Source organism: Nycticebus coucang, chromosome 10 (assembly GCF_027406575.1).
Source record: "Nycticebus coucang isolate mNycCou1 chromosome 10, mNycCou1.pri, whole genome shotgun sequence".
NCBI lineage: Eukaryota > Metazoa > Chordata > Mammalia > Primates > Lorisidae > Nycticebus > Nycticebus coucang.
Window position 1 is genome coordinate 78,816,422 of NC_069789.1, and position 25,478 is coordinate 78,841,899.

Genomic DNA, 25,478 nt, shown 5'->3' on the forward strand with positions numbered 1-25,478 from the left:
TGTCTAACTCCAAAGGCCTCATCTTTCCATTCCACCCTACTTCTCAAGAACCGAGTTTACCACTGCATGAAGGCATTCTTCCTATAAATCCCCAATAGAGGGTCGTTCCACCTCTTCCTGAATTCTTCCTATTCTGTAAAATGCCCTGCTCTTCCTTAATCAGCACTGGCTGTTACGAGCAGTAACATTTTTGTATAGTGTTTTGAATCTACCTCTGTCACTATAATTTTCATCCCATGTTTTTGTACTTGGGAAAAACAACACACACTCAACACATACATACAGCCCCTTATTCTCTTTCCATTCTTTTATTTCTTCAACAGACATAAACTTCAGACATTGTTTTACAGGGCCCTGCATCAGTCGAGCATTGTTGAGTATCTGAAGGTAACTCCAGCATCCCCCTCCTTGTCTCCTCCATTTCAACTTAAACTGGGAGATCTGTTTAATTTCAACCATTTCCCATGTCGTAATTTCTGAATTCTTCTTGACTACTCTCCTAAATATAAATTCTAATTCTCCATCTCCATGTCCCTCTTAAAATGACCAATACTTCAAGTGTCGTTTGAATAGCTCAGCTTACAACAGGACTAGATATTTTTATTCCATGGATGAAGACTAACATCGCACTAAACTTATAGCATAGTAAATCTGCACTCAATTCAAACACCCAGGGTTTTCACAGAACTAGTGCCAAGTTGACTCTTTCCCAACTAATGCTTGTGAAACTGCTTTCGTAGATCTCTAACAGATGTGTCACACAGCTGTCATGCACTGTGAAATTTCTACCGAGCACATGTTATGCAAGTACAAGGGCTAAATTCACCAGCCAACAATTCTTGTGAGGGTTCTCAACCCATAACCCAATAAGCCAGTGCCCTCCCTGCCCTGGGTGCCTTTTGGAAGAAATCTCATAATAACCACAAACTTTTCACTGTGCCATTCTTATTCAGAACATACTTGTTGTAGGTAATAATTAACTTCATGAGGACGGCTCATGATGATGCATTTATTCAGAACAATTTTTTTTTTTTTTTTTTAAGAAACAGAGTCTTGCTCTGCTGCCCAGGCTAGAGTGCAATGGTGCAACCATAACTCACTGAAGCCTTGAATTCCTGGGGTCAAGTGATCCTCCCACCTCAGCCTCCCATTCTTTTTTCTTTTTCATAGAGAAGGGGATCTCACCGTGCTGCCAAGGCTGGTCTCAAACTCCTGGCCTCAAGCAATACTCTCACTTTGGCCATCCAAAGTGCTGAGATTGCAGGCATGAGCCAGCATGCCCAGCCCACAGCAATCTTTTCAAAATAAACAAAATTGTTACAATTTTTATTTACCACTCCCCTCTTCTGTCCTTTCTCCTTTAAAATTCTACTTTTAAGAAACAAAAAACATGGGTGGCGCTTGTGGCTCAGTCGGTAAGGCGCCGGCCCCATATACCGAGGGTGGTGGGTTCAAACCCGGCCCTGGCCAAACTGCAACCAAAAAATAGCCGGGCGTTGTGGTGGGCGCCTGTAGTCCCAGCTACTCGGGAGGCTGAGGCAAGAGAATCACTTAAGCCCAGGAGTTGGAGGTTGCTGTGAGCGGTGTGAGGCCACGGCACTCTACCGAGGGCCATAAAGTGAGACTCTGTCTCTACAAAAAAAAAAAAAAGAAACAAAAAACAAAAACAGGTGTTCTTCCTTTGAAAGTATAGCCTTCCATGGAGGTCATTACAGTTCCAGCAAGGGAAGTCCTAAGCCAGCATCTCCCACTCTAGAGCTTGCTCAACAGGTTCCAAGCCTCCTTCTCTCTCATATGGGTTTCCTTTAAAGCCAAGAGCATATGGATGGAGCTGGAACATATCCTACTTAGTAAAGTATCTCAAGAATGGAGGGAAAAGTATCCAATGTACTCAGTACAGTTATGAAACCAATTTACAATCACTCACACTTTCATATGAAGAATAGACCACAACTACGGCTCAGGATGAAGTGGGGGGGGATGAGAGGGGAGGGGGAAGGTCAGATGGAGGGAGGGTAAATGGTGGGATCACACCTATGGTGCATATTGCAAGGGTACATGCTGGATCTATTAAGTATAGAGTATAAATGTCTTAACACAATAAATAAATAAATGAGGTGAGGGATATATTAACCAGTATGATGTAAGCATTCCAAATTGTATATGAAATCAGTACATTGTACTCCATAAATGCATTAATGTAAACATGATCCACCTCTTTATGATTTAATTAAAAAAAAAAAAAAGCCAAGAGCAATGTCCACTAGAGTGAAGGGATGTGTGGGCCTCCTGTCTGGGGAGTGTATTGGACTTGGTGTCTGCATTGTGTGAGAACTCTCTAGCTTTGCCTGCAGGACTTTTAAATTCCCAGCTGCAATGAGCCATACACTTAGCTGCACTTTGCTTAGCTCAATAGTGAGTTTTCCAAACATTCACAGCAAGAGGATAAAGGAAGAGCTCATTCTGGGCTTATTTTCATTAGAATGGTTTTTTTTGTTTGTTTTCATCATTGATGTATTTGAAACATAGTCAAATTATCTCCCAAATTCAAACTAATTTCCCTAAAACCAATTATTATTCATTCTCGCTATTGAAGAAAAATGTCTTTATGTCTTAAATTCTAGAGTATTCTTGCAACTAGGCATAATAAAATAGGTGTAATATAGTTTGTGCATTGGGAAAAATGTCCTTATATCTTAAATTCTAGAATATTCCTGCAACTAGGTGTAATAAAATGGGTGTAATGTAGTTTGTGCATGGTCTTTTTCATTCTGTGTCTAACTCCTGCCCAACCACTGCCACGGACACACTGGTTCCCAAAGGGAATAAGGTGGGGTGGGGATTCTGCCAAAAGGGCTAAGGAGAAGCAGTATTGCACCCCAGCCAGTTGTACCCACATGTGGCTGATGCTTACCATAGTCAGTAGGTCCCTTTATGCATTTTAAATGAGACAGAAATTTGCTTTTGTGGATGAAATCTGTTTTTTTTAACAATGTCCAAAATTTATAAAAAAATTTTATGTTGCCCAATTATTATTTATTTATGTATTTATTTTTTAATTTTCAAATTAATATGAGGGTATAATTTTTAGGTTACATTGTTCTCACTTCCTGGGTAAAGTTCCACTTGTAGAAGAGCCCCTCACTGAGGAGGTGTGTTATCCACCCTCACAATGTGCTCATTAGGTGAGATCCCGCCTCATGCCCTCCCTCCTTCTGCCATATGTCCTCCCCCCTCCTGCTTCCCTCTACCCCCAAACTGGACTATATTAGTATTTTATTGTTCTTATGAGCATATAATTGTTTATATATTGATTTCATATTAGTATGGAATACATTGGGTATTTATTTTTCCATTCTTGTGATACTTTACTATGAAGAATGTATTTCAACTCCATCCAGGTAAATGTAAAAGATGTAAAGTCTCTATATTTTTAATGGCTAAATAATATTCCACGGTATGCACATACCATAGTTTGTTGATCCATTCATGGGTTAATGGGCACTTAGATTGCTTCTGTGACTTGGCATTATGAATTGAGCCACAATAAACATTCTAGTACAAATGTCTTTGTGGTAAAATGATTTTTGTTCTGGGTAGATACCTAGTAATGGGATTTCAGGGCCAAATGGAAGGTCTACTTTTAGATCTTTGAGAGTTCTCCATACTTCTCTCAAAAAAGGCTGTATTAGTTTGCAATCCCATCCCAGCAATGTAGAAGTGTTCCCTTCTCTCCACATCCACACCAGCTCTGGTGTTTTGGGACTTCTGGTGATGTGGGCTAATTCTGCTGGGGTTAGGTGATATCTTAGAGTGGTTTTGATTTGCATTTCTCTGGTGATTAAAGACACTGAGTGCTCAGCGCCCATAGCTCAGTGATTAGGGCACTGTCCACATACACCGGGGTTGGCAGGTTCGAACCTAGCCCGGTCCTGCTAAACAATGACAACTACAACAAAAAAATAGCCAGGCATTGTGGTGGGTGCCTGTAGTCCCAGCTACTTGGGGGATTTGCCCATGGACAAATGAATCGCTTAAGCCCATGAGTTTGAGGTTGCTGTGAGCTGTGATGCTATAGCACTCTACCAAGGGCAACATAGTGAGACTTGGTCTTAAATAAATAAAGACAATGAGCATTTTTTCATGTTTCTTGGCCATTCGTCTGTCATTCTCAGAGAAGCTTCTGTTCAAATCGCTTGCCCACTTATAGAGAGGGTTGTTTGTACTTACTGTTTGAGATCTCTGTAGATTCTAGTTATCAGGCCTTTGTCAGATTCATAATAGCAAAAATCTTCTCCCATTCCAAAGGCTGTCTGTTTGCTGTTTGTGGTACCCTTAGCTATGCAAAAGCTTTTTAGCTTGATCAAATCCCAGTTATTTATTTTTGGTGTTGCTGGAATTGCTAGGAGGGGGTCTTCCTCATAAAGTTTTTTTCCAGGCCAATATCTTCAGGTGTTTTCCCCACACTGTCTTCTATAATACTTATTGTTTTGTGTCTTAAATTTAAATTTTTGTCAATGGTGAGAGGTGCAGGAATTTTTTTAAACTAAGTTGTTCATGGGCAAATCTCTGCACTTGACTGCACTTCTAATAGGCAGAAAACACATCCTAGGATTTCAAAAAAGAAAATACTAAATTTTACCATATTACACAGTGTCTTGTCCATAGTGTTTAGTGTTTTGTGTTTTTAACAAACCAATGAAGTTCTCTTGAATTTTTGGAAACCCATAGATGTGTTTCTATTATTTAAAAACTCCATGTGCCCTCACACATCTGATAGATTTTGCCTTAAAAATACAAACATAGGCCAGCTGTGATGGCTTACACCTGTAATCCCAGCACTTTGGACACCCAAAGCAAAAGGATCATGTGATGCCACGTGTTTGAGCTATTGATTGCACCACAGCATGCCAGCCTGGGTGACAGTGTGAGATGACCCTGTCTCTGAAAAAAAAAAAAAGAAAAGAAACTACAAAAATAAATACTACAATAATTCCTTTAGATTAATAGACCTAAGTAATTTATTTAGATTAAACACAAGACTAATACACTATAAAGCAGGAGGAAATTCTAAAAATTTCCTATTATATTTTATATTTCTATTATATTTTCCTTCCTTTATGTTTAGACTTGTTTAATTTCATGTCTAGAAATTTTTTTGCATTTCATTTTGTAGTCTTCTTGCTATTCTTCCAAAATTTTGGCCTGCTGCAAATTTCATAAAGATGTTGCCTAGTTTCTGTCAGGGGGCCTTGACAGGAGTCCAAGCAGGGGAAGTATAAAGTTGGAGGTCTTGGACCTTCCCTGAGTCAACTGTGAACCATTTGTCAACAGTCTTTTGACTCATCCATTCATTCAACGGACCCAGAGTGAGCATCTGCCAAGTGCCGAGCCCCATTCTAGGCACTGAGATACAACAACAAACAAAACTAGGGAGGCACCTGTGGCTGAGTGAGTAGGGTGCCAGCCCCATATACCAAGGGGGTGGGTTCAAACCTGGCCCCGGCCAAACTGCAACAACAATAACAAAAAAATAGCTGGGCATTGTGATGGGCACCTGTAGTCTCAGCTGCTCGGGAAGCTCAGGTAAGAGAATCGCCTAAGCCCAAGAGCTGGAGGTTGCTGTGAGCTGTGATGCCATTGCACTCTACTGAGGGCGATAAAGTGAAATTCTGTCTCAAAAAAACAAACAAATAAAACTAATAGCTGTTACAGCCTTTGTGGCATTTACATGCAAGGTTAGGGGAAAGAAAACACACCACACGTATACATAATATATGCAGAGACGATTATTTGTTAAGCCATATTTGTTAAGGAGAAATACACAAAGCAGCTACACAATAATAAATTGTGTGGGGGACACAATTATAAGAGGGACTCTACCTAACAGATGCAATCAATGTAACCTAGTTCTTTGTACCTTCAATGAATCCCCAATAAAAAAAAAAAAAGAAAGAAAGAAAAAGAAATGGGGGGTGGATAGGTGAGATGGGTGGGCAGGAGGGTTGAAAGTGCTATATGTTGGTTTACTGCTTTATTTCTATATTAATATGTGTCTGGTTCATGTATCCATTTCTCTATGTTTTTCTTTTAAATTATCATGAATGATTTACATAATAAATATATTAAAGTATTTGCTTATCACTTTGCTGCAGATAATCCTCTTTCTTGATAGATTTCATTTCACTGATCCTTACACCTCTTCCCCTTTCTTCTTCTGTCCTTGGCCAATGAGACGTATATATTTCATTCATGTAATAAATAACACTTCACATCTAACAGGGAGATGGGACTGGGTGCTGGGATACTCAGACGTCGTGAGCCAGCAAAATTTCAAAAGAGAGGATTGCTCGTGTTTGATTTTGCCCACAGAGATATCAAATATATATTTATTTATCAAATGATGTCTATTTGGCTGCGTCTTATCACATTATCCATGTTTATCTATTTCATCATGAACAGGCATGGGTCTGGGCCCTGGTTTTAAGACATCAATCACTGCATCAGAAAATGCAGAAAACAAATCAGATTCGAACCTTGAACAGCCCTGCAGCCCTGCTAGGGAGTAGAGAATAAGACAGGGAGGTTTTTCTGCATCTTTCACTGTACCCTGTATCATTGGTGCTAGGTCCATTCGTCACCCTTCTTTGACTATTCATTTGTACCAAACCAGGACACCTCTTCAAGGTTTTACCCTCACCCCTCTGACCCCTCACTGACACTCCTGTAGATCCTTGAATCTGCCAGCCAGGGTTCTCTGCACAGGTAAAGAAATGAGATTCAGTGGGTTTACCTCAAGTCCTATGTAAATGCATCTGAAATGAGTCCTTTTACTCTGATTTTCATATATGTCTTTAAGTCTAGGAAAGTGTGGGTGGTAATTGTGTCTGACTACACTGCATGCATCTTCTTTGGCACTTAGGCATTTATTATAATAATAACCATAATAGCACACAGTCTGACCCTCAAGGTGCTTCTTAGGAAAGACCACCAGGCAGCCAGACGTGGGCTGACCCACCCACCACCACCCACACTTGCAGCAGACACAGATCAAAGGCGCTGGAGGCCTCTTTAAACAATGGGGCAGGCCTGTGGAATGCCTGGGCTCACTTCACAACACTCCCACCCCTCACTAAAACATGACTTCAACAGGTTAGGACAGGAAGCAAAGGGGCAAAGGCTGTTTCCAAGCTGTAGTGTTAGGAGAATGAAAGGAAACAAAAAATATTTCCTAGAGTTGTCCTTGCGGCAAGGCCTTAGAATAATCACCCTCAGTGTCAGTTCGTCCAGACCCCATTTTAAATTTCCCATAAGTAATGCTGCCCTTTTGAGGTGAGCAATTACCAGAAATTATAATGAGTTGGCATAAATGTGACCATCTGTGTATAAGCAGATCCTCTTTCTATTGTTTTAAAGTTAAAAACATGCTCTTGTGTTTCAGCAAAGTGATCGAATTTCCATCTTCGTACAATTTGTGCAATCGTGGTGCTTTTTTAGTGCTTTATCAGTAATGACAAAACAAAAAATCCAAACTCCTTTCAAAACTCTGCAGATCTGGTCACTGCCAACCTCTTCAATCTCTTTCTGTCTCTTTTCACTAGGCTCCATCTCACAGATCCCTGGAGGAGTTCTAAGACACACTGAGCTCTTTCGTGCCTCACGTCTAAAGGAACTGCTGCTTCCTAGCTAATTCCATTTCTGGGGTGCTCCCAGCTTCTGCCCTCCCTAAATCCATTTTCCACAGAATAGCCAGTCTCCATTTTCAGAAACCTTGATCAAATTGTACACTTCCCCGCCTGTGCTTTCAACAGTTTCTCCATTTTCTGAATGCCCAGAGCAGTTCATCCTCACTTCACTCACAGCATTTGCCACTTTCTTTCCTGGGTCATCATTATTTGTGTAACATAACTTATTTCTTCTACTGTATTTTTCATCTTTGTATGCCCATAGTACCTAATATGGTGCTTGGAACTGGGATTATTGGATGGATGGGAGGGAAGGGTAGAAGAATGAATAGATGCATGGATGCATGGATGGATGGATGGATGGAATAATGAATAGAAGTGAGAAGGAATGAAGGGAGAGAGGAAAGAAGGGAAGAATACAAGTAGTCTGACTCTAAGAAAAAACAAACAAGAACCGAAACATATGGAAATCTTCCAGAAGTCCAGAGGCCCACTTTCAAATTTTCCCGACATAATATGTAAAGTTTTCAGTGTCTACAGATACGGCTTCCGAATGAAAAAGATAATGCTTCAAAAACAAAAAAAAATCCCTCGTGAGATAGAACAGAAAGAATTATGAGAGAAACGTGTTATTTTCCATCAGGAGTGTCTATCCTTTCTCTGGGGTTGCTGCTCACACTGGGTGAACTACTTCTGCTCCAGAACTGTCTGCCCATCTGTGTTCGGAGCCCAGAGCTGCAGTGGCTTTCTGCTTGCCATCTCAAAGGGCAGCAAGCCCAGGGCTGAGTGGGAGGAGGGGCACGGAGATGAGATCAGTTTACAGTGCTCAGGCAGCCTTGACAGGTAGTCGACTTGGCTGGTGTGAGGAACGATGTCAGGAGCTAGGAATTTGAGCGTCATGTTTGAACCTGACAGTGCATGCTGGTTGCTATTACGTAGAGCTCTGCTGTTCTTGCTACCATTTCAGCTGCTCAGTGCGCTAAAACTGACTTAGTTAAACAGCAGCAAGTTTATATAACGTTACCTGTAATCTCTGGCGAATGAGTACAGTACAAACCACTTAAAGATGACACTTGATTCTCTTCCTTATTTGGAGGAGCTATGTGCCCTGTGCTTCCTTCCCTGTATTTTGTGTCCCTCATTTCCTTTCTGAGACATCAAGTCTTTTTCCCTCCTTCCTTTTTGAAACTCTCTTCTCTTAGTTACTATGAAGCAATACTTCCAGGTGTCCTCCTGGCATCTGACCTTCCCTGCTCATGTCTTTGCTGGCTCCTCCCCTTGGCCCAATGCTAACACTGGTGTTCCTCAAGACTCAGGCTTAAACCTCCACACCTCAGTCTGTAAGTCTCCCCTTGGGTAATCTCATCCAAGGCAAGGGTTCCAGTAGCCATGATAGGTGTTGATATCCCAAGATACTTCCCTGGCCCCGACATCATTCTTGACTTCAGGTCCTTGTGCCCATCTCCAAACAGTTATCTCAAAAGCTCTTTACCCAAAATATGCTCACAACCAAACTTGGGATTATCATGCCTTCAAATCAGAAAGCTGGAAGGCATCTTTAAAGGTTCTCCATCTTTCTTACCTGCCTACATTCAACACTGAATTTTACTGATATAACCCATCCAAGCCTATCCCCACAATGGCCATTCCAGACGAACCAGATTATCTCTTGTCTGACATGACTTCCTACTGAATTCCTTGCCACTTCTCTTGCCTCCCTCCACTCAGCAATCAGAAAATCTTTTCAAGATATAAATTTTATCAGTCCTATTTGCTTAAAACTCTCTGATTCTTTTCATTTATTTTTAGGTTAAACACGGAATTCAGAATTCCTTAACCTTGCCTACAAGACCTACCATGGTCTTATCCTAGCTATTTGTCCAGACTAACTTCATACAACATTCCCCAGGGGGCATCTTCATTTCCCTCCTACTTGTTTCACTTGTTCTTCATCGTATGTCTTCACTTCTGCTTCTTAAAATTCTTGCTCTATAAAGGAAAATCATCATGGTGGGGAGAGGTAAGCTGGAGCTAACAATCTCAACTAGTCACCCCCCTTTGTTTGTTCAAAGAAGTTACACTAAAAATTAAATCTTAAATGGTATCCAGTAAGTCGAAGGACTGGTTTCATATAAACTGACAACCAACCCTTTTATGCTCAAAGCTGGCAACTATCATCTCCATAAAATCACCTGCAATAAGGCCCTTCGATAAGGAATCTAAATGTAAATAGCTAGAGTGAAGATAGTGAATACAATTTGTATAAACTCACTTTAAAGCAAACTACTTAAAGTGTCCTTTATATAGCAATCTATCATAATGTATTTTTAAAATTATTTTCCCCAAAGCTAAATAAACAAACTATTTTCACAAATATTCAAATTGCACATTACTTATGAAGTCTAAAGCAAGACACAGCTGTCATCTATCAGTTTGGCATCAAAAGCATTGAAAGCTATGCTCCTATTTGAAAAAAATTAAAGTCTTTATATCTGAGATATTCAAGATGAAACGAACATTTTCATTATATTATGCTTACATGTGATGATGAAAATGCTTATCTGTGTTTTTCCAGTTTTAAAATATCCTATACGGAATTCTTTTTCCTTCCATGGTTTAACACATTTCTCAGCTTTGGAGAATTCTTTTTTTTTTTTTATAATATTATTTCATACGCTTTATTTTTGTTGTAGTTTTTTGGCCGGGGCTAGGTTTGAACCCACCACCTCTGGCATATGGGGCTGGCGCCCTACTCCTTGAGCCACAGGCGCCGCCAGCTTTGGAGAATTCTTTATGACAAAATATGAACATTTCATCATTTAAAGTGGTCTTTGAAACTTATGGTTTAATGTGTGAATGTTTGCTTCCAGTTTTACCTTTTTAAGGAATGCCACAATATATTTTCTAATTAGAATAAGAAAACAAGAAAACTGAAATAATACTTCTCTCACTAAGAGTCATTTAACTGAATTTCATCTTCTCTCTCACAGAACTTTTTTTTTTTTTTTGTAGAGACAGAGTCTCACTTTATGGCCCTCGGTAGAGTGCCATGGCCTCACACAGCTCACAGCAACCTCCAACTCCTGGGCTTAAGCGATTCCGTTGCCTCAGCCTCCCGAGTAGCTGGGACTACAGGCGCCCGCCACAATGCCCGGCTATTTTTTGGTTGCCGTTTGGCCGCGGCCGGGTTTGAACCTGCCACCCTCGGTATATGGGGCCGGCACCTTACCGACTGAGCCACAAGCACCGCCCTCTCACAGAACTTTTTAAGCCAAGGCAGCCAGACCCACTGGTGCCTGATCCATCCGCTTCCCAGGACATTAAAAAGTCTAAGCAGTGTAAGCAAGGCACAGCGTGGAGTGCTAGGAATAGAGGAACAACAGAGCTCAGTTTTCTAACCACACAGCAATTTTAAATGATAAAATATGGGTAAATCTTTTCAACTCTAAATAGTCCAAAGTCATCAACAGTCTGTGAAGCTCAGATCACCGCAACTTCCGTTTGAATGATTATGACTTAAGAGGAGACACCTGTTTTCACTGAGAGTTCAGAGTACATCATATGTGGCCTGTAGATGACTCAGCCTGGTTGAGGACAACACTAGGAGACCACGCCTGGAGATGTCTTTCCCTAACACTCCACTGGGACACTGGGGCCTGCGCAGATAATGAGGAAAGGGAAAGAAAGTCCCAGGGAACAGAAAATTAGGGACACCAATCAGTTTTGACAATAGAATGATGGTAATTTATGTTCATTCACAATGCTAGGAAAATATGTATAGAGTGAGTTTAGAAGCATCATCCCTAAAGATTATTTTCAGAAAAAATTTTATCTGAAAAGTATAAATTAAAACTGTATTGATCAGATACAGTAGTTCGCTCCTGTTATCCTAGTACTTTGGGAGGCCAAGGCAGGAGGATTGTTTGAGGCCAGGGGTTCCAGACTAGCCTGAGCAACATAGAAAGACTCCATCTTTATAAAAAACTTAAAAACTACCCAAGCATGATGGTGTATGCCTGTAGTCTCAGATGCTTGGGAGGCTGAGGCAAGAGGATCCACTTAAGTCCAGGAGTTTCAGACTACAGTGAGCCATGATCATGTCACTGCACTCCAGCTTGAGCAATCCAGTGAGACTCTGTCTCAAAAAACAAAGCAAAACAAAAACCTATATTGTTTGAAGTAAAAAAAGTGAATTAAATGGGTTCTTCAGAGTCAAACCATCTTTATATATCCATAAAGAGAAGTAACCGATATTCCCAGAAGAGATTAGATCGTGAAGACACTACCACAGAGTGGAATGATGTGCCTGGCATTTCAGTTGAGCAAATATGCTGCTTCTCCACTACCACTTCCCATGTCCAGTAGGCTGGAGCCTCGTCCCTTGGTCCCCACAGATTTCAGCATGTGTAGATCCCTCCCACCATGGAAGGACTACCTGGGTAAGGCAAGAGTGGCAGCTTCAGACTTCTCTTAGGCTATCCGAGTGATCTTTAAACACTAGGAATCCTTCTACCGAGACCAAAATGGGTAGTGATTTTGGTAAATATATATAAAGTGGTAAATATGTAAAAAGCTTATATGGTCAATGTTTTGGCCATAAAACTGACCCATTCCTGAAAGTCTCTCGGAGTGCCATCAATAGTCTCTAGGAGAGAAAAGGAGAGAAAAAACCCTGTGGAAAACAACTATGTACATATAAATGTAAAATGTCAAAATCATTGAAGATAAATGACTGATAAAACAGAAAATTTTATCACTGTCCTACCAATGATCCTATTTTTTTTACACTAAGCTACATGGTCAAGTCCAGGCTGTATGATAGTCTAAGAACAGAGTGGAACAAGGAAAAGAGATAACTGGATGATTTCCTTGCTTTCTTATCAATGTCCCACAAACTAGAGCTGACCTTGGTTTTAACCTACTGTTCTCTGCTATGTTTAAAGGAAAAGTTATTGTATTGACTCACATACACAAATAGAGACTTCTGAACAGATAGGAGATAGATGTCCCAAGTAGAAATACCAGGGATGTTTTTACGATAGATCAATACTCCATCAAGCCTAAAAATTAATTTAGATGGAAATGCATAACAATGAGAAATAAGCCAAGGAGTTATCTTGGAAAAAGAAGGTTAAACTAGTCACTGAAATCTGGTCCAGTTACTAAGCGCATGGCTCTGAATAAGGCAATCATTCTTCATGCCTCAATTTTCCAATCTATAAAAGGATTACACATGCTGGAGTCCAGCTCTGCTACGACGAACTGTAAGAATTTGGGCTGTTAATCCACCTCCCTGGGTGTCATTTTCCTCATCTATAAACGGAGAGGCCCTTATAGAGAACCCCAGAGGTCCACCCTCACTTTAATTCTATGATACTGAAATAAGAAAAAAAAGTGGTGAAACATTGAAATTTTTATAAGAAAATATCCCACATAAGTGCAGCTGAATATCCGGATAACTATCCAATTTTAAAGTTAGTTGTGGGAAATGATTTGGCTGCAATTTGATTTTTTTCTAATGTGGAGACCAAAATTCTCACAATAAATAAAAATAAAATCTGGGGCGGTGCCTGTGGCTCAGTCAGTAAGGCGCCGGCCCCATATACCGGGGGTGGCGGGTTCAAACCCGGCCCCAGCCAAACTGCAACCAAAAAATAGCTGGGCGTTGTGGCGGGTGCCTGTAGTCCAAGCTACTCGGGAGGCTGAGGCAAGAGAATCGCTTAAGCCCAGGAGTTGGAGGTTGCTGTGAGCTGTGTGAGGCCATGGCACTCTACCGAGGGCTATAAAGTGAGACTCTGTCTCTACAAAAAAAAAAAAATAATAAATAAATAAAATCTGAAAAATACACAGTTGGAACTCTATAGATGGTCTGCAAGCCCTGAAGAAGTTCTGGGTGTATGTACCTTTGACCAATTGATCTCACCTCTTCTCTGAGACAACAGAAGGGGAAGACACACACCCTCTTGTTGATCAGGGTTGGAGGAAGAACCATTCTTTTATGCTCTCATAATTGTGATATAAAGAAGTACATGTTTGTTGAAGAGGCACATATTACAGACACACAGGCACCCACAGACACAGAAAAGACTTGGCCTTTGGCTTTGGATATGATTCAAACATTACATCATCTATCTGGGGATTATATTAGAACACAGCTCAGTAATGATTCACTAATCTACTACATTTAATTTCTGACTAAATCAGAGTATTCCAGAATCTATGGAGCTCTTATTTCTTTTTAATTTTTTAAATTTTTTCTTTTTTAGAGATAGGGTCTTGCTCTGTTACCCACACTGGAGTGCAGTGGTGTGATCACAGCTTACTACAGCCTTGAACTCCTAGGCTCAAGTGATCCTCCCAGTTCAGCCTCCCAAGTAACTGGGACGACTGGTATAAACCACCATGCCCAGGTTGGAGCTCCTATTTCTACATCAGTCTATAATAAATGATGCAAGCGGTATCCAAACTTCTTCAAGAAAAAAAAAGGTCTATATAGTTTAGCTATTAAGAACCTAAATGTGAAAAATATTCCCAGGATTGACTTAACACCTTAATTTCACACTCTTACTTGCCCATAAACACTGATCGCAAATCAACAATCTTTCTCAGCTTCTTGGACCACTAGAACTAAAATCAGTAGATGCCCCCAGTTCAGGACACCTAGAAATTAAGTCCACATAGGAATTTCCAGCTCATACACCAACCCAAATCTATATTCTTTTGTATTGTACATGCTTGAATACAAGATAGAGGCTTTTCTTTTTCCAAAATTATTCCTCAGAAAAAAAGGATCACATTTAAGTCCTTTCAAAATCTTGCACATTATAGGACATTTTGTCAATTACCTTATTTTAAAAATAAAGCATTGTTTGGGGCAGATATATTAAGCTGAAATGATCTCAATCAATGTATTGGAAACTTATCATTAAGAAAGAGACCAAGTTATCTAATACAATTCTCATAATACTGCATTGTGAGGGTTGAAATTTCTCATAAATGAGCCTTTCAAGATAATTATGCTATAAGATCCTAATGTATACTTAAGGATAATTTTTGTACCTTTTAAATGTTGTGAAAATGATGTCCTTTCCAAAGATCACATCAAAAACAGACGGACTGTCTCTCAAGCCATCTAGTAAAACTATATTAAAGTGGTTTTAGGAAGGACAAACAGGCTCAGCTCCCATAGCTCAGTGGTTGGGGCGCCAGCAGGTTCAAACCCACCCCAGGCCTGCTGAACAATGACAACTACAACAAAAAAAATAGCCAGGCGTTGTGGCGGGTGCCTGTAGTCCCAGATACTTAGGAGGCTGAAGCAAGAGAATCACTTAAGCCCAAGAATTTGAGGTTGCTATGAGCTGTGACACCACAGCACTCTACCCAGAACGACAGAGTAAGACTCTGTTTCAAAAAAAAAAGGAAGGGGGCGGTGCCTGTGGCTCAAAGGGTAGGGTGCCGGCCCCATGTGCCAGAGGTGGTGAGTTCAAGCCCAGCCTCGGCCAAAGACTGCAAAAAAAAAAAAAAAAAAAAAAAAAAAGGAAGGACAGCCTGTATAGACCTGTCTATACAGGCTGTCCTTCCTTTTTTTTTCTTAAAGAAGTTTGTAGGAGGGCAGCGCCTGTGGCTCAGTAGGTAAGGCGCCGGCCCCATATTCCGAGGGTGGCGGGTTCAAACCCGGGCCCGGCCAAACTGCAACCAAAAAAATAGCCGGGCGTTGTGGCGGGCGCCTGTAGTCCCAGCTACTCGGGAGGCTGAGGCAAGAGAATCGCTTAAGCCCAGGAGTTGGAGGTTGCTGTGAGCTGTGTGAGGCCACGGCACTCTACTGAGGGCCATAAAGTGAGACTCTGTCTCTACAAAAAAAAAAAAAAGAAGTTTGTAGGGATACAACTTGAATGCTGAAAATAAATAGGAAGAGTTCGAATATAATTATCTTATGAGATGTGAATAAACAAACTGATACTTCTAAGTTAGTAGATTATTTTATAAAATATGTGACTTTAAATGTATCTGTATAACTAATTTACTAAATTAAATACAGGGTAGCCACAAAATTCATTTGAAATTTTAAATTGCACATGAACTTTATAGCCACCCTGTATAAAGAGACATTTGACTACTATATCTGTATTGCTAAATGTTATCATAATCAAGTTGTCCAAAAATCCTTTTTGGGGGTATGAGGGAAGTACAAGACTGCCTTACATAGGGTCATCTCCTATTTGAGCATGTTTTAGGGAGCAACAGATATGCTGAATCTGTGTGATGAAGTCTGGAGCATGATGAAATCTAACCTTAAAATTCCAACCTGCTTTGAGTTCCTTGTCAAGTTTTCCACTGGTTTCATTGGATAAAACTTGGGGCTCATTTCAGCCTGAGCTGAAGGGCTCCTCACCACCTTTCTTGGGCTGACGAAAGGAGAATAAAAAGGAGACACTTCAAAAACTTTACCACTGAAAACTCAAGACAGTATACTAACTTTCAGTACTGACAGGGCCGTTAGCTGCAACCATACCAATAATATTGAACATGTATTGAGTGTTTACCAGGCATTGATTTACTATCCTCATTTTTTTTTTTTTTGTGGTTTTTGGCCAGGGCTGGGTTTGAACCCGCCACCTCCGGCATATGGAGCCGGCGCCCTACCCCTTTGAGCCACAGGAGCCACCCTACTATCCTCATTTTAGAGATGCAAAAACTAACAGGTAAAGTAGCTTGCCCAAGTCCAGCAGTGTAAATGCCCTCCAATGGTAAAAGATGGGGAGGATTTGAACCCTGGCCATCCTATTCCATAGCCTGCACTTCCATGCATGATGCTATGCCACTTTGATTACTTAAAATAAAAGAATCTATGGCTTGGCGCCTGTGGTTCAAGCGACTACGGCGCCAGCCACATACACCTGAACTGGCGGGTTCGAATCCAGCCCAGGCCCGGCAAACAACAATGATGGCTGCCACCAAAAAATAGCTGGATGTTGTGGCTGGCGCCTGTAGTCCCAGCTACTTGGGAGGCGGAGGCAGGAGAATTGCTTGAGCCCAGGAGTTGGAGGTTGCTGTGAGCTGTGATGCCAAAGCACTCTACCTAGGGGGCAGCCTCATAAACCTTTTCAGGGATCCTTTCTACCATCCACAGTACCTCTCTTCCAAGATCAGGGTATAGGAGAAACCAAATTATTGGTCTATAATCATCTTGGATTTGGAATTCGCCATTCTAGAAGAATAATTGGTTCAAAACTCACCCGAGTGTCCTTGTAGCCCTCATTTGCTGTGTACATGCATTTGGATATCTGAATACCAGTTATTACTCACATGTTGTTGCAACTCTCCCTTTGGCTAACAAGCACTCCTTTTTCTTTATTCTCCTCTATCCCTATGTTTAATCCTTTATTGTTCCTTTATCTCCTTTTCAAAAGTTAAGGTTTCTTTTGCCTCTATATCCTGAGTAACCTCATCTGTGGTCAAGGCTTTGCTTTCTACCTGCAGGGTTCCAACTTTATATTTCAAATTTTTCTTGTAAACTTCAAAATCATAGTTTCAGCTGTTTACTGGGATGTTTGGACATTTCTACTTACATCTCAAATTCAATAGGTCACCCCAGGAACTCATTCCCTCCTCTCCACCCACTGCCCAACCTGGTTCCCAAAACTGATCCTCCTTTTATATCCTCATTTCCTGAAATGGCATCGCTGTTTAACCAATTAACCAAACCCAAACACTTCAATCCATTCTGGACTCCACAATTTTCCCGTATTCCCTCACACACATACATACACTCACTGGATTAGCAAATTCTTTAGATTTTACCTCCTAAAGGTCTCTGTAATCTGTTTCCTCCACCAAGATGAAAGCCTTCATCATCTCACATTTGGATTACTACAGGGACCTTCCTGAAACATGAATCAACCATGCTCCCTCCTGCTTACAAACCACCCACAGGTCATCTTTGTCTACAGGGTACAGTCTGACAACCAGACTGGTGGCTACATTTCTAGTCTCAGTCTCATTCCTATCTCCTCACTCCTCCTCTGGCCATGTCTCCCCCCTGTGGATTGAGAGCCAGACCACTGGAGCTATGTGCCACATTATCTTATACCAACCTATAAGCTCCTGACAGGGAGCCTTCATCTTTCTTACTGATGTCTGGACACCTGCATTTACTATACCTGTACTGTTGGCTTTAGACTTTTTAAAGAAATGGGGTGCCAAGCATTTTAAGGTACTTTACAATAATCTTTTCATTCCTCTACAAGCTTGCACAATACTATTATCTCCATTTAACAGATGAAGAAGCAAACTCCAAGCAGGTCAGGAGCCTGAAAGTTTACTAAAAAGGAATTAATAAATGAATGAGCTCAACTTTAATGAGCTAAAATTTAAAGCCAGGTCAGGCTGACCCTAAAGCCCATGATTTAGCTTAGATTAACCCTGAAAGTCTTGCTGATTCTATCCATGACCATGATTTCAGCAGCAAGGGATCAACCAGAAAGCAACATCACTGCTTTAGGCTCTTGCACAGGCAGCCCATCGGACCCTCATACGTGGTCAGTTTCTCACATGGCAGGTACCCTACTTTCAGTCGAACTTCCAATACACTCCAATGTTTTTTTGTTTTGTTTTTGAGACAGAGCCTCAAGCTGTTGCCTTGGGTAGAGTGCTGTGTCATCACAGCTCACAGCAACTTCTAACTCCTGGGCTCAAGCCATTCTCCTGCCTCCGCCTCCCAAGTAGCTGGGACTACAGGTGCCTGCCCCAAGGCCAGGCTATTTTTTGGTTGCAGCCGTCATTGTTGTTTGGTGGGCCCGGGCTGGATTCGAACCCTCCAATTCAGGTGCATGTGGCTGGCGCCTTAGCGGCTTGAGCCACAGGCGCTGAGCCAATACATTCCAATGTTAATGGGAAAGCATGCACACCCTCCCCTAACACTAAACTTTTCACATTCCCATTTAACCCCCAAAAGAACTCCTTTGAGGGCGGAACATAAAACTTTAAACAGTCTGTCTCCAACGGGAAAGCTGGGAAATGAGACTGAGCACTGCTGCTGATTTCATGGTCTAGACGGACTGCTCAGAAACTAGTCCATCTTGGAGCAGTGAGGGTCCCAGCTCTGTAATCTTGCATCTGATCTCATTAAACTATTGATAATAGTTTATTTTGTGTTACCTAATGCTAAGACACACATCGACAAGGAGAAAACTGCTTCAATAATTACTTATCAAGTAAAAAATACATACCTTGTTCCCTTATTACTTTTATAATATGGTCGCAAAAGCTCCAGTCTAAGAACCTCTGGATCAAGTGCCAGTTCTGTCTCTGCCAACAGCTACCTGTGTGGTCTTGAACAAATGCATTTCCATCTTCTCATTTTTTTGAATCAAGGGATTCTAAGTAGTTGTTCTACATAGTATGAATAGTCTCCTTTAATTCTAATATTTGAAGACAAGTCTTACTTTTAGGGTGTTTTACATTAGGCTAAGATTACTTATCCTAAGCCTAAGGGAACATACCCTACATGACAATTTTCATGCTTTTTTTTTTTTTTTTAACTGTTTTTAGTCGTATATATCTAAGGTATACAACATGATGTTTTGATATACTATGCATAGTGGAATTATTACTATAGTCAAGCAAATCAACATATCCATTATTTCACACAGTTACCCTTTTTTTTGGGTGGCACTCATACTTGCTGTTTAAAATGGTAGTCAGAGATGATGGCTTGAAAGCTAATTCCAAGACTATGTTAGGAAAAAGGTCTATAGGAAAGCATTCAAACACATGCTCAAATATTATTCATGCCATTCAAACCCAATTCAGGCCAGCACCCCTAGACTCCACAATAGTAGATGGAACGTCTAATGTGATTCCAGGTGCATGTGAGCACTGTCTCCTACTCATGCACGAACATGTGTGGAAATGGCTCTTGGCCTTGACTGAAATGATTATTAAAATGCCATCAGGTGCAGAAGCAATAAAGACATAAAAATTCAGGGCAATTATACAGGCAAATATCTGCAGCACTAAGCGACAAGGAAAACACCCGTTATGTGTTGTCATAGCTGACACATGCATACAGTGAACAGTTGCTAGGTTCTCAGAAAGTTGTGCTTACTTGAAGTTCTCACACGTGACAGCCACTGAGTGCCCTGGATAAGATCAAGTGATACATCAGTAGGTGCCCCATCAATGCTCGCTGAATGAAAATTACACAAAAATACTATGAAAAGTAACATTATGCAAAGTTTAACGAGTTTTGCTAAGTACTCTTAGGCTCATGTTCCATCCCGAAGATGAAACATGAATTACAGAAGGATTATTGAAGAGGTTCTTTTTTGATCTTTGTGGTGCTCACACTAATGGAAAACACTCCCCCAAATCCTTTAATAAAAACACACACTGGGAGAAGAACGTATATACCGAAGTATAGCTGATTAAACAGGAGCTCAAGAAGGAACATGTTTAAAGTAAGGAAAACCGTGGTTTGGCACAATCCATCGGCTTCACATCTTAAAAATCAGACAGCTTTCTACACTATTAGTCTTATTTTAAGCGAGTCTCTGGAGAACCCCTAGACACGGGAGGGGAAGGGAGCTCTAAAGAGGTTGTGGACAAAGTGGGGGTCCTCAGAGGTACGTTCAGCCATCACGGTCTGCAGAGAAAGGCAAGTTCACAGCCCAGGGCTGAGACGCTTCCTCGTGGAAGCCGACTCACCTTCACTCCCGAAGGTGGCCCGCGCCGCAGGCAGCAGCAGCGCCAAGCAGAGCCAGCAGCTCAGCCGGAGCGCGGGCATGGCGGGCGCGGGGCTCCTCTGCGGAGTCGCTGCGCGGCGCCCGGGGTTCTCACTCTGCGCTCCGCAGTGCCTTTCTTTCCTTGATCAGGTGGTTTTATCGACTCTTCTACCTGACTCAGTCCCGACAGGAAGAGAGCCCGTGTTTCAGGGTGTGACTCACCTGTGAATAAGGAGGACCCAGCCCTCCGGGGGCAGACACACAAGCACACGCCGGGCTGTGGACTGCCCCAGCCGCCCGCTCCGCCCGCCCCAGGAGGGCGCACACCTGGCCCGGGCCAAGGGCGTGGCGCAGAGGCTGCGGCCCCGGGATCCTTCCCGTGGAATGTGCCAGATCCCCCAGATCCCTCCTTCTCTCCTAGTGTGGTCTAAGACAGAATTGACAAAGGCGGTTAGCAGCCCGCACCTTTCTCAAACCCAAAGGCCCAGCCTCAGCTACTCTAACTCTCAAATATGCTCTGATCAGCTTTGGCCTGAGACATCAGGGAAGACAGAGTCTGAGAGTCATGACGGGGTCCTCTCCACCTCTGACTTAGGGTCAGCTTCTCTCTCTCAAATACTGCAACCTCATTCTTTTCCCTCACAACCACCAGGCAGGACCAAGGGTTCCTATAACCTCCTGATCACCTGGGTCAGCTCCTCCTTAAGTTACCCGTTGACTGCCCAGCTTCCCTCTGAAGCCCAGGTGTCACTTTGTATTCCCGACAACTAGCACAGTATCTAGCTTGCTGGTGGTGGTTAATAAATATTTGGTTGAATTGAACAATAGGATCTAGAGTGGGTACTCTGTACATGGTAGAACTTACTTCTGCGGGCCCTGATGGAAAATGGTTATTGACACCAGTATCATCCACCGCACTAGGGCAACTGCGGGTCTTGGCATAACCTACATTGTCCCTACCCCTAGTGAAGCTGATGTCAATGATTCAAAGATGCGGCTGTCCAGGAGAAGGCTTTGTTTGCTGCCAAGTGATTTAAGCCAGAAGCTTAAATATAGACAATCTGTCCAAAACAACTATTCCTGCTTCCCATTATCAAGGCTCACAAGGGTCCCTAACAAAGGTGTTTGCTGACTGAATAAATGTTCTCTAGATCGTTCAATAGATGATAACAACATAAGATAACTAACAAACAATACAAGCACACACAACAGCCACAGGGTGTAAGAAATTTAGTTTATGCATGTTGTGTAGACCAGTGTGGGCTGATTGGGGTTGCCAGGGATGCATTTGCGCAGAACCCGGAGCATGAACCTGGTATTAGGAATAACTGAAATCTGAATGCAGTGCCCAAGAACCAGAGGGGCAAGAAAGGTCGCTGCAACCTAGCTAGTAAATAACACCGCCTCTAAAACTCCTGCAACGAAAAATGAGGAAGAAAAAGGAAACTCCAACTTCCTCATCCCAGGCTTCTCTTCTACTCTGCCTAGGAGTCAAACAAAGGGCATAAATACTCTTCTTTCTCAAAATTCAGAGTATTCAGTCACTACTAACCTTTCAGTTCACAGAGACTAGATCTTTAAATTTAGAATTTTCCCTCCTGGTAGTTGGTGCCTTGTGGAGGCTGGGATCCTGTCCCTGAGTTCCATCCATGTGGCGCAGTTCACCCTAGTCTTGCAGGAATAAGGAACGGGGCTCTACAAAATACAGCCTTAGAGGTAAATTTCATTTTAGTGCAATTTATTATATCTCAAAAGTTAGAACAGATATATTTGCACCTGCCATCACTTTTGGACAGTGATACCAATAACAGCAAGCACATACATAGTGCTATTTGTCCATCACTACTATAAATCCTTTGTGCATATTAACCTTTTAATCTTCAAAACAGCCCTATAAATTAGGGATTCTATAGATGAGGGAACACAGGCTTACAGACATCAAGTAACATGCTCAGAGTCACACTGCTGGTAAGTGGCTGCATAGAGCACCCTTGACATCAGTAGCGCTATCTTAGAGAAAGACTCCATCTTGCATTTAAAAGGCCTGATTGTTAAGGAGACTAGATGTTCAACTAATCAATAGAGACTACATCCAACAAGACCAGGTGTAACCAGACCCACCCTTTATTATCGGCACTAACCAGAGGACTGAAGGACTATAAGAAGAGAGGGATTTAACCAGTACAACGCGACCGTCTCACTAGAGAACATCCTATTGCCACTTGTGGTCGGTGCTCTGCATCTGCCACACCAAGACTCTGCAGGGAAAATTAAGGATTTTTCCTTGCAATATATTGACAACTATTGGGATCAGCTCAGGACACTGTCTTTGTCCGTGTCACTGTCCTTGGACTGATTTGTTAATCCCTTTTCATCCCTTTCTCTCTCCTTATTTTCTTTTTTTGAAACAGTGTCACCCTGACGCCCCAGCTGTAGTATGCAGGAGCCTGATCATACTTCATTGCAACCTCAAACTCCTGGGCTCAAGGATCCCCCCCACTTCAGCCCCCTTAGTAGCTGGTTCTACAGGTACACCACCAGGCCTGACTAATGTTTCTATTTTTAGTAGAGATAAGATCTAGCTCTTGCTCAGGCTGGTCTTGAACTCCTGAGCACCCTTTTCTCTTGTGTTAAGTGTTACTGTTACATATATAATTTACAGTATTAACAGACCTGTGGATGAGCTTGAGCCTGTGTGCCCACGGCTATGACCATCAAGGAATGAGTGGTGCTAACAAGAATTTCCTTCTTGGGAACTCTATGTAGCTCTTGGCTTTTATGATTAAATAAGCACCTATAACTGTCTGACCTTGTAGAAAAACACAAATGTGCATGGACCTGGTTGTATCTGATCTTACTCTGCTCAAGACAGTAGCAAAGCCAAGATTCAAAACCAGGCAATCTGGCTCCACCATCCCTCATTCTTCTTTAGGTCAGATTGAAAAACACCATACAAAAAACAAATTCACTGAAACAGTTCAACATGCAGTCAAAGGTTATTTATCCTTGACCATCACAACCCAGCCAGATGGAAGACTACTGGCATACATCAATAAAGCCAATTCACAAAGACTCTAAACAAACACTTCAATTTTTCCAAGATGTTAGCTCTGAAAGGACCCCCAGAAGGCACCTGGACCAGGGGCGGAAAGGGACAGCAGGCTCCTGGGCACCATATCAACCAGCAGCCACTTTTATGTGAACAGTACAGGATTTTAAACACTATTTAAAAAAGTAAATTCCTTAAGGCAGGCACTGTGCAATTTTTCTCAGTTCCCACCACTTTGCATTGCCTTGTTCTGAGCTTTTTCACACGTCTACAAAACCTGTCTGGCTCAGACCCCTGCATCCTTTACCTCACTCAGGGACAATGTCATCCTCCTTTACCAATTTTAGGGTTCTTCTCTGTGCATTGCTGGGGTTACAAATGCTCCAGTGTGGTCCAAGCTGTGGAACAGATTCCCAAGGCCAAGCCCTGGCTTCACCCTTCATCAGATTAGTTTTCTCTGATCCTTCATTTCTTCATCTGTAAAATGGGGATAATAATAGAACATTTACCTACTAGTGTTGTTGGGAAGATCAAATGAGTGAACAACATTTCTAGCGCTCAGAACGGCACCAGGCACATAATATGCACTATACACGTGCAGCTATAATAATAATTATTGTTACTGCTGTTATTACTATTATCACTAAGTAAGCACCAGTTTTTTCCATATTATATTACTAAAAGATGGGATTTTTTTTTTTACTTCCACTCTTCTCCTAATTGATTATTGTGTCGTAATTGTAAACTTCTTTTTTTTTTTTTTTTGAGACAGTCTTACTTTGTCACCCTCGGTAGAGTGTGGTGGCATCATAGCTCACAGCAACCTAAAATTCTTGAGCTCAAGCAATTTTCTTGCCTCAGTCTCCCAAGTAGGTGGGAATACAGGCACCCGCCACAATGCCCAGCTATTTTTGGAGGTGGGGGTCTCGCTCTGGCTCAGACTGGTCTCGAACCTGTGACCTCAGGCAGTCCAGCCGCCTCAGCCTCCCAGAGTGCTAGGATTACAGATGTGAGTCACTGCACCTGGCCTCATAATTGTAAACTTCTGTGGAACTTTTGGTCCAATCCAGGTTTACATCCAGTTACTGATACTTACTTGGAAGTTGTTAATTAATTTTGCTACTTACTTGGAAATCCCCTTCACATCCATATTTTCTTGCCTAATGTTTTAAAATTTTGCTTTAAGGTAGGCTAGGATCTTATATTTCAGGGAATAGGTAAAGGCAAGAAGGATTCAAATATATGCTTAGATTACCTTTAATTAACAAGGGCCTTTCAAAAGAGCAATAAAAATCTATTTGCTGTTTCACAGGGCCCAAATATATTTTTCTAAATCCAGACAAAAATCAACTTGATACTACTTAGTAATAAAAAAGGAATAAACTACCAGTACACGCACAACACAAATGAATCCCAAAGCATGGTGCTAAGTGAGAGGAGCCAAGTGCAAAAGATCAGCTTCTGTGTGGTTTCATGAAATCCTAGAAAAGGTAAAACTACAAAACAAGAAAGCAGAGCAGTGGCTGCAAAGGGTAGGGACTAACCTCAGTGGGACATAAGGATACTCTTAGAGAATGAAAGACATATTCTGGCTGGGTGCTATGACTGACACCTGTAATCCCGGCACTTTGGGGATTGAGGCTGGAAGAGCACTTGAGGTCAGGAGTTAAAAAGACCAGACTGGGCAACATTTTATAAAGACCCCATCTCTACAAAACATAAGAGAAATCAATTGGGGGTGCTGGCATACACCTGTAGTCCAGCTATTCAAGAGGCTGAGGCAGGAGGGTTAGGCCAGCCTAGGAGTATCAGAGTGCAGTGAGCTATGATCATGCCCCTGGACTGTAGCCTAGGTGACAGAATAAAAAAAAGAAAAGAAAAAAAGGAAAAGAGAAATACAGTAGAACCTCCATAGTTTACCACCTCTTTAAGTTGACCTAATTTTCATAGACTGGACATGTACCACATGTACATATCAGTACAGTAGGCCTAATTCCCTGTGTTGACCACCTCTGTATCTTG

General features: G+C 41.8%; 1 protein-coding gene across 1 annotated transcript in view; it reads right to left on the bottom strand.

The window, feature by feature from the left end:
* Positions 1-20,680, bottom strand: part of LAMC2 (laminin subunit gamma 2) — a 71,150-nt gene extending 50,470 nt beyond the window's left edge. The window contains exon 1 of the mRNA XM_053607078.1: positions 20,391-20,680. Coding sequence (XP_053463053.1) covers positions 20,391-20,469 — 79 coding nt within the window. The 5' untranslated portion in view covers positions 20,470-20,680. The remainder of the gene's footprint in view (positions 1-20,390) is intronic.
* Positions 20,681-25,478: the final 4,798 nt, after the last annotated feature.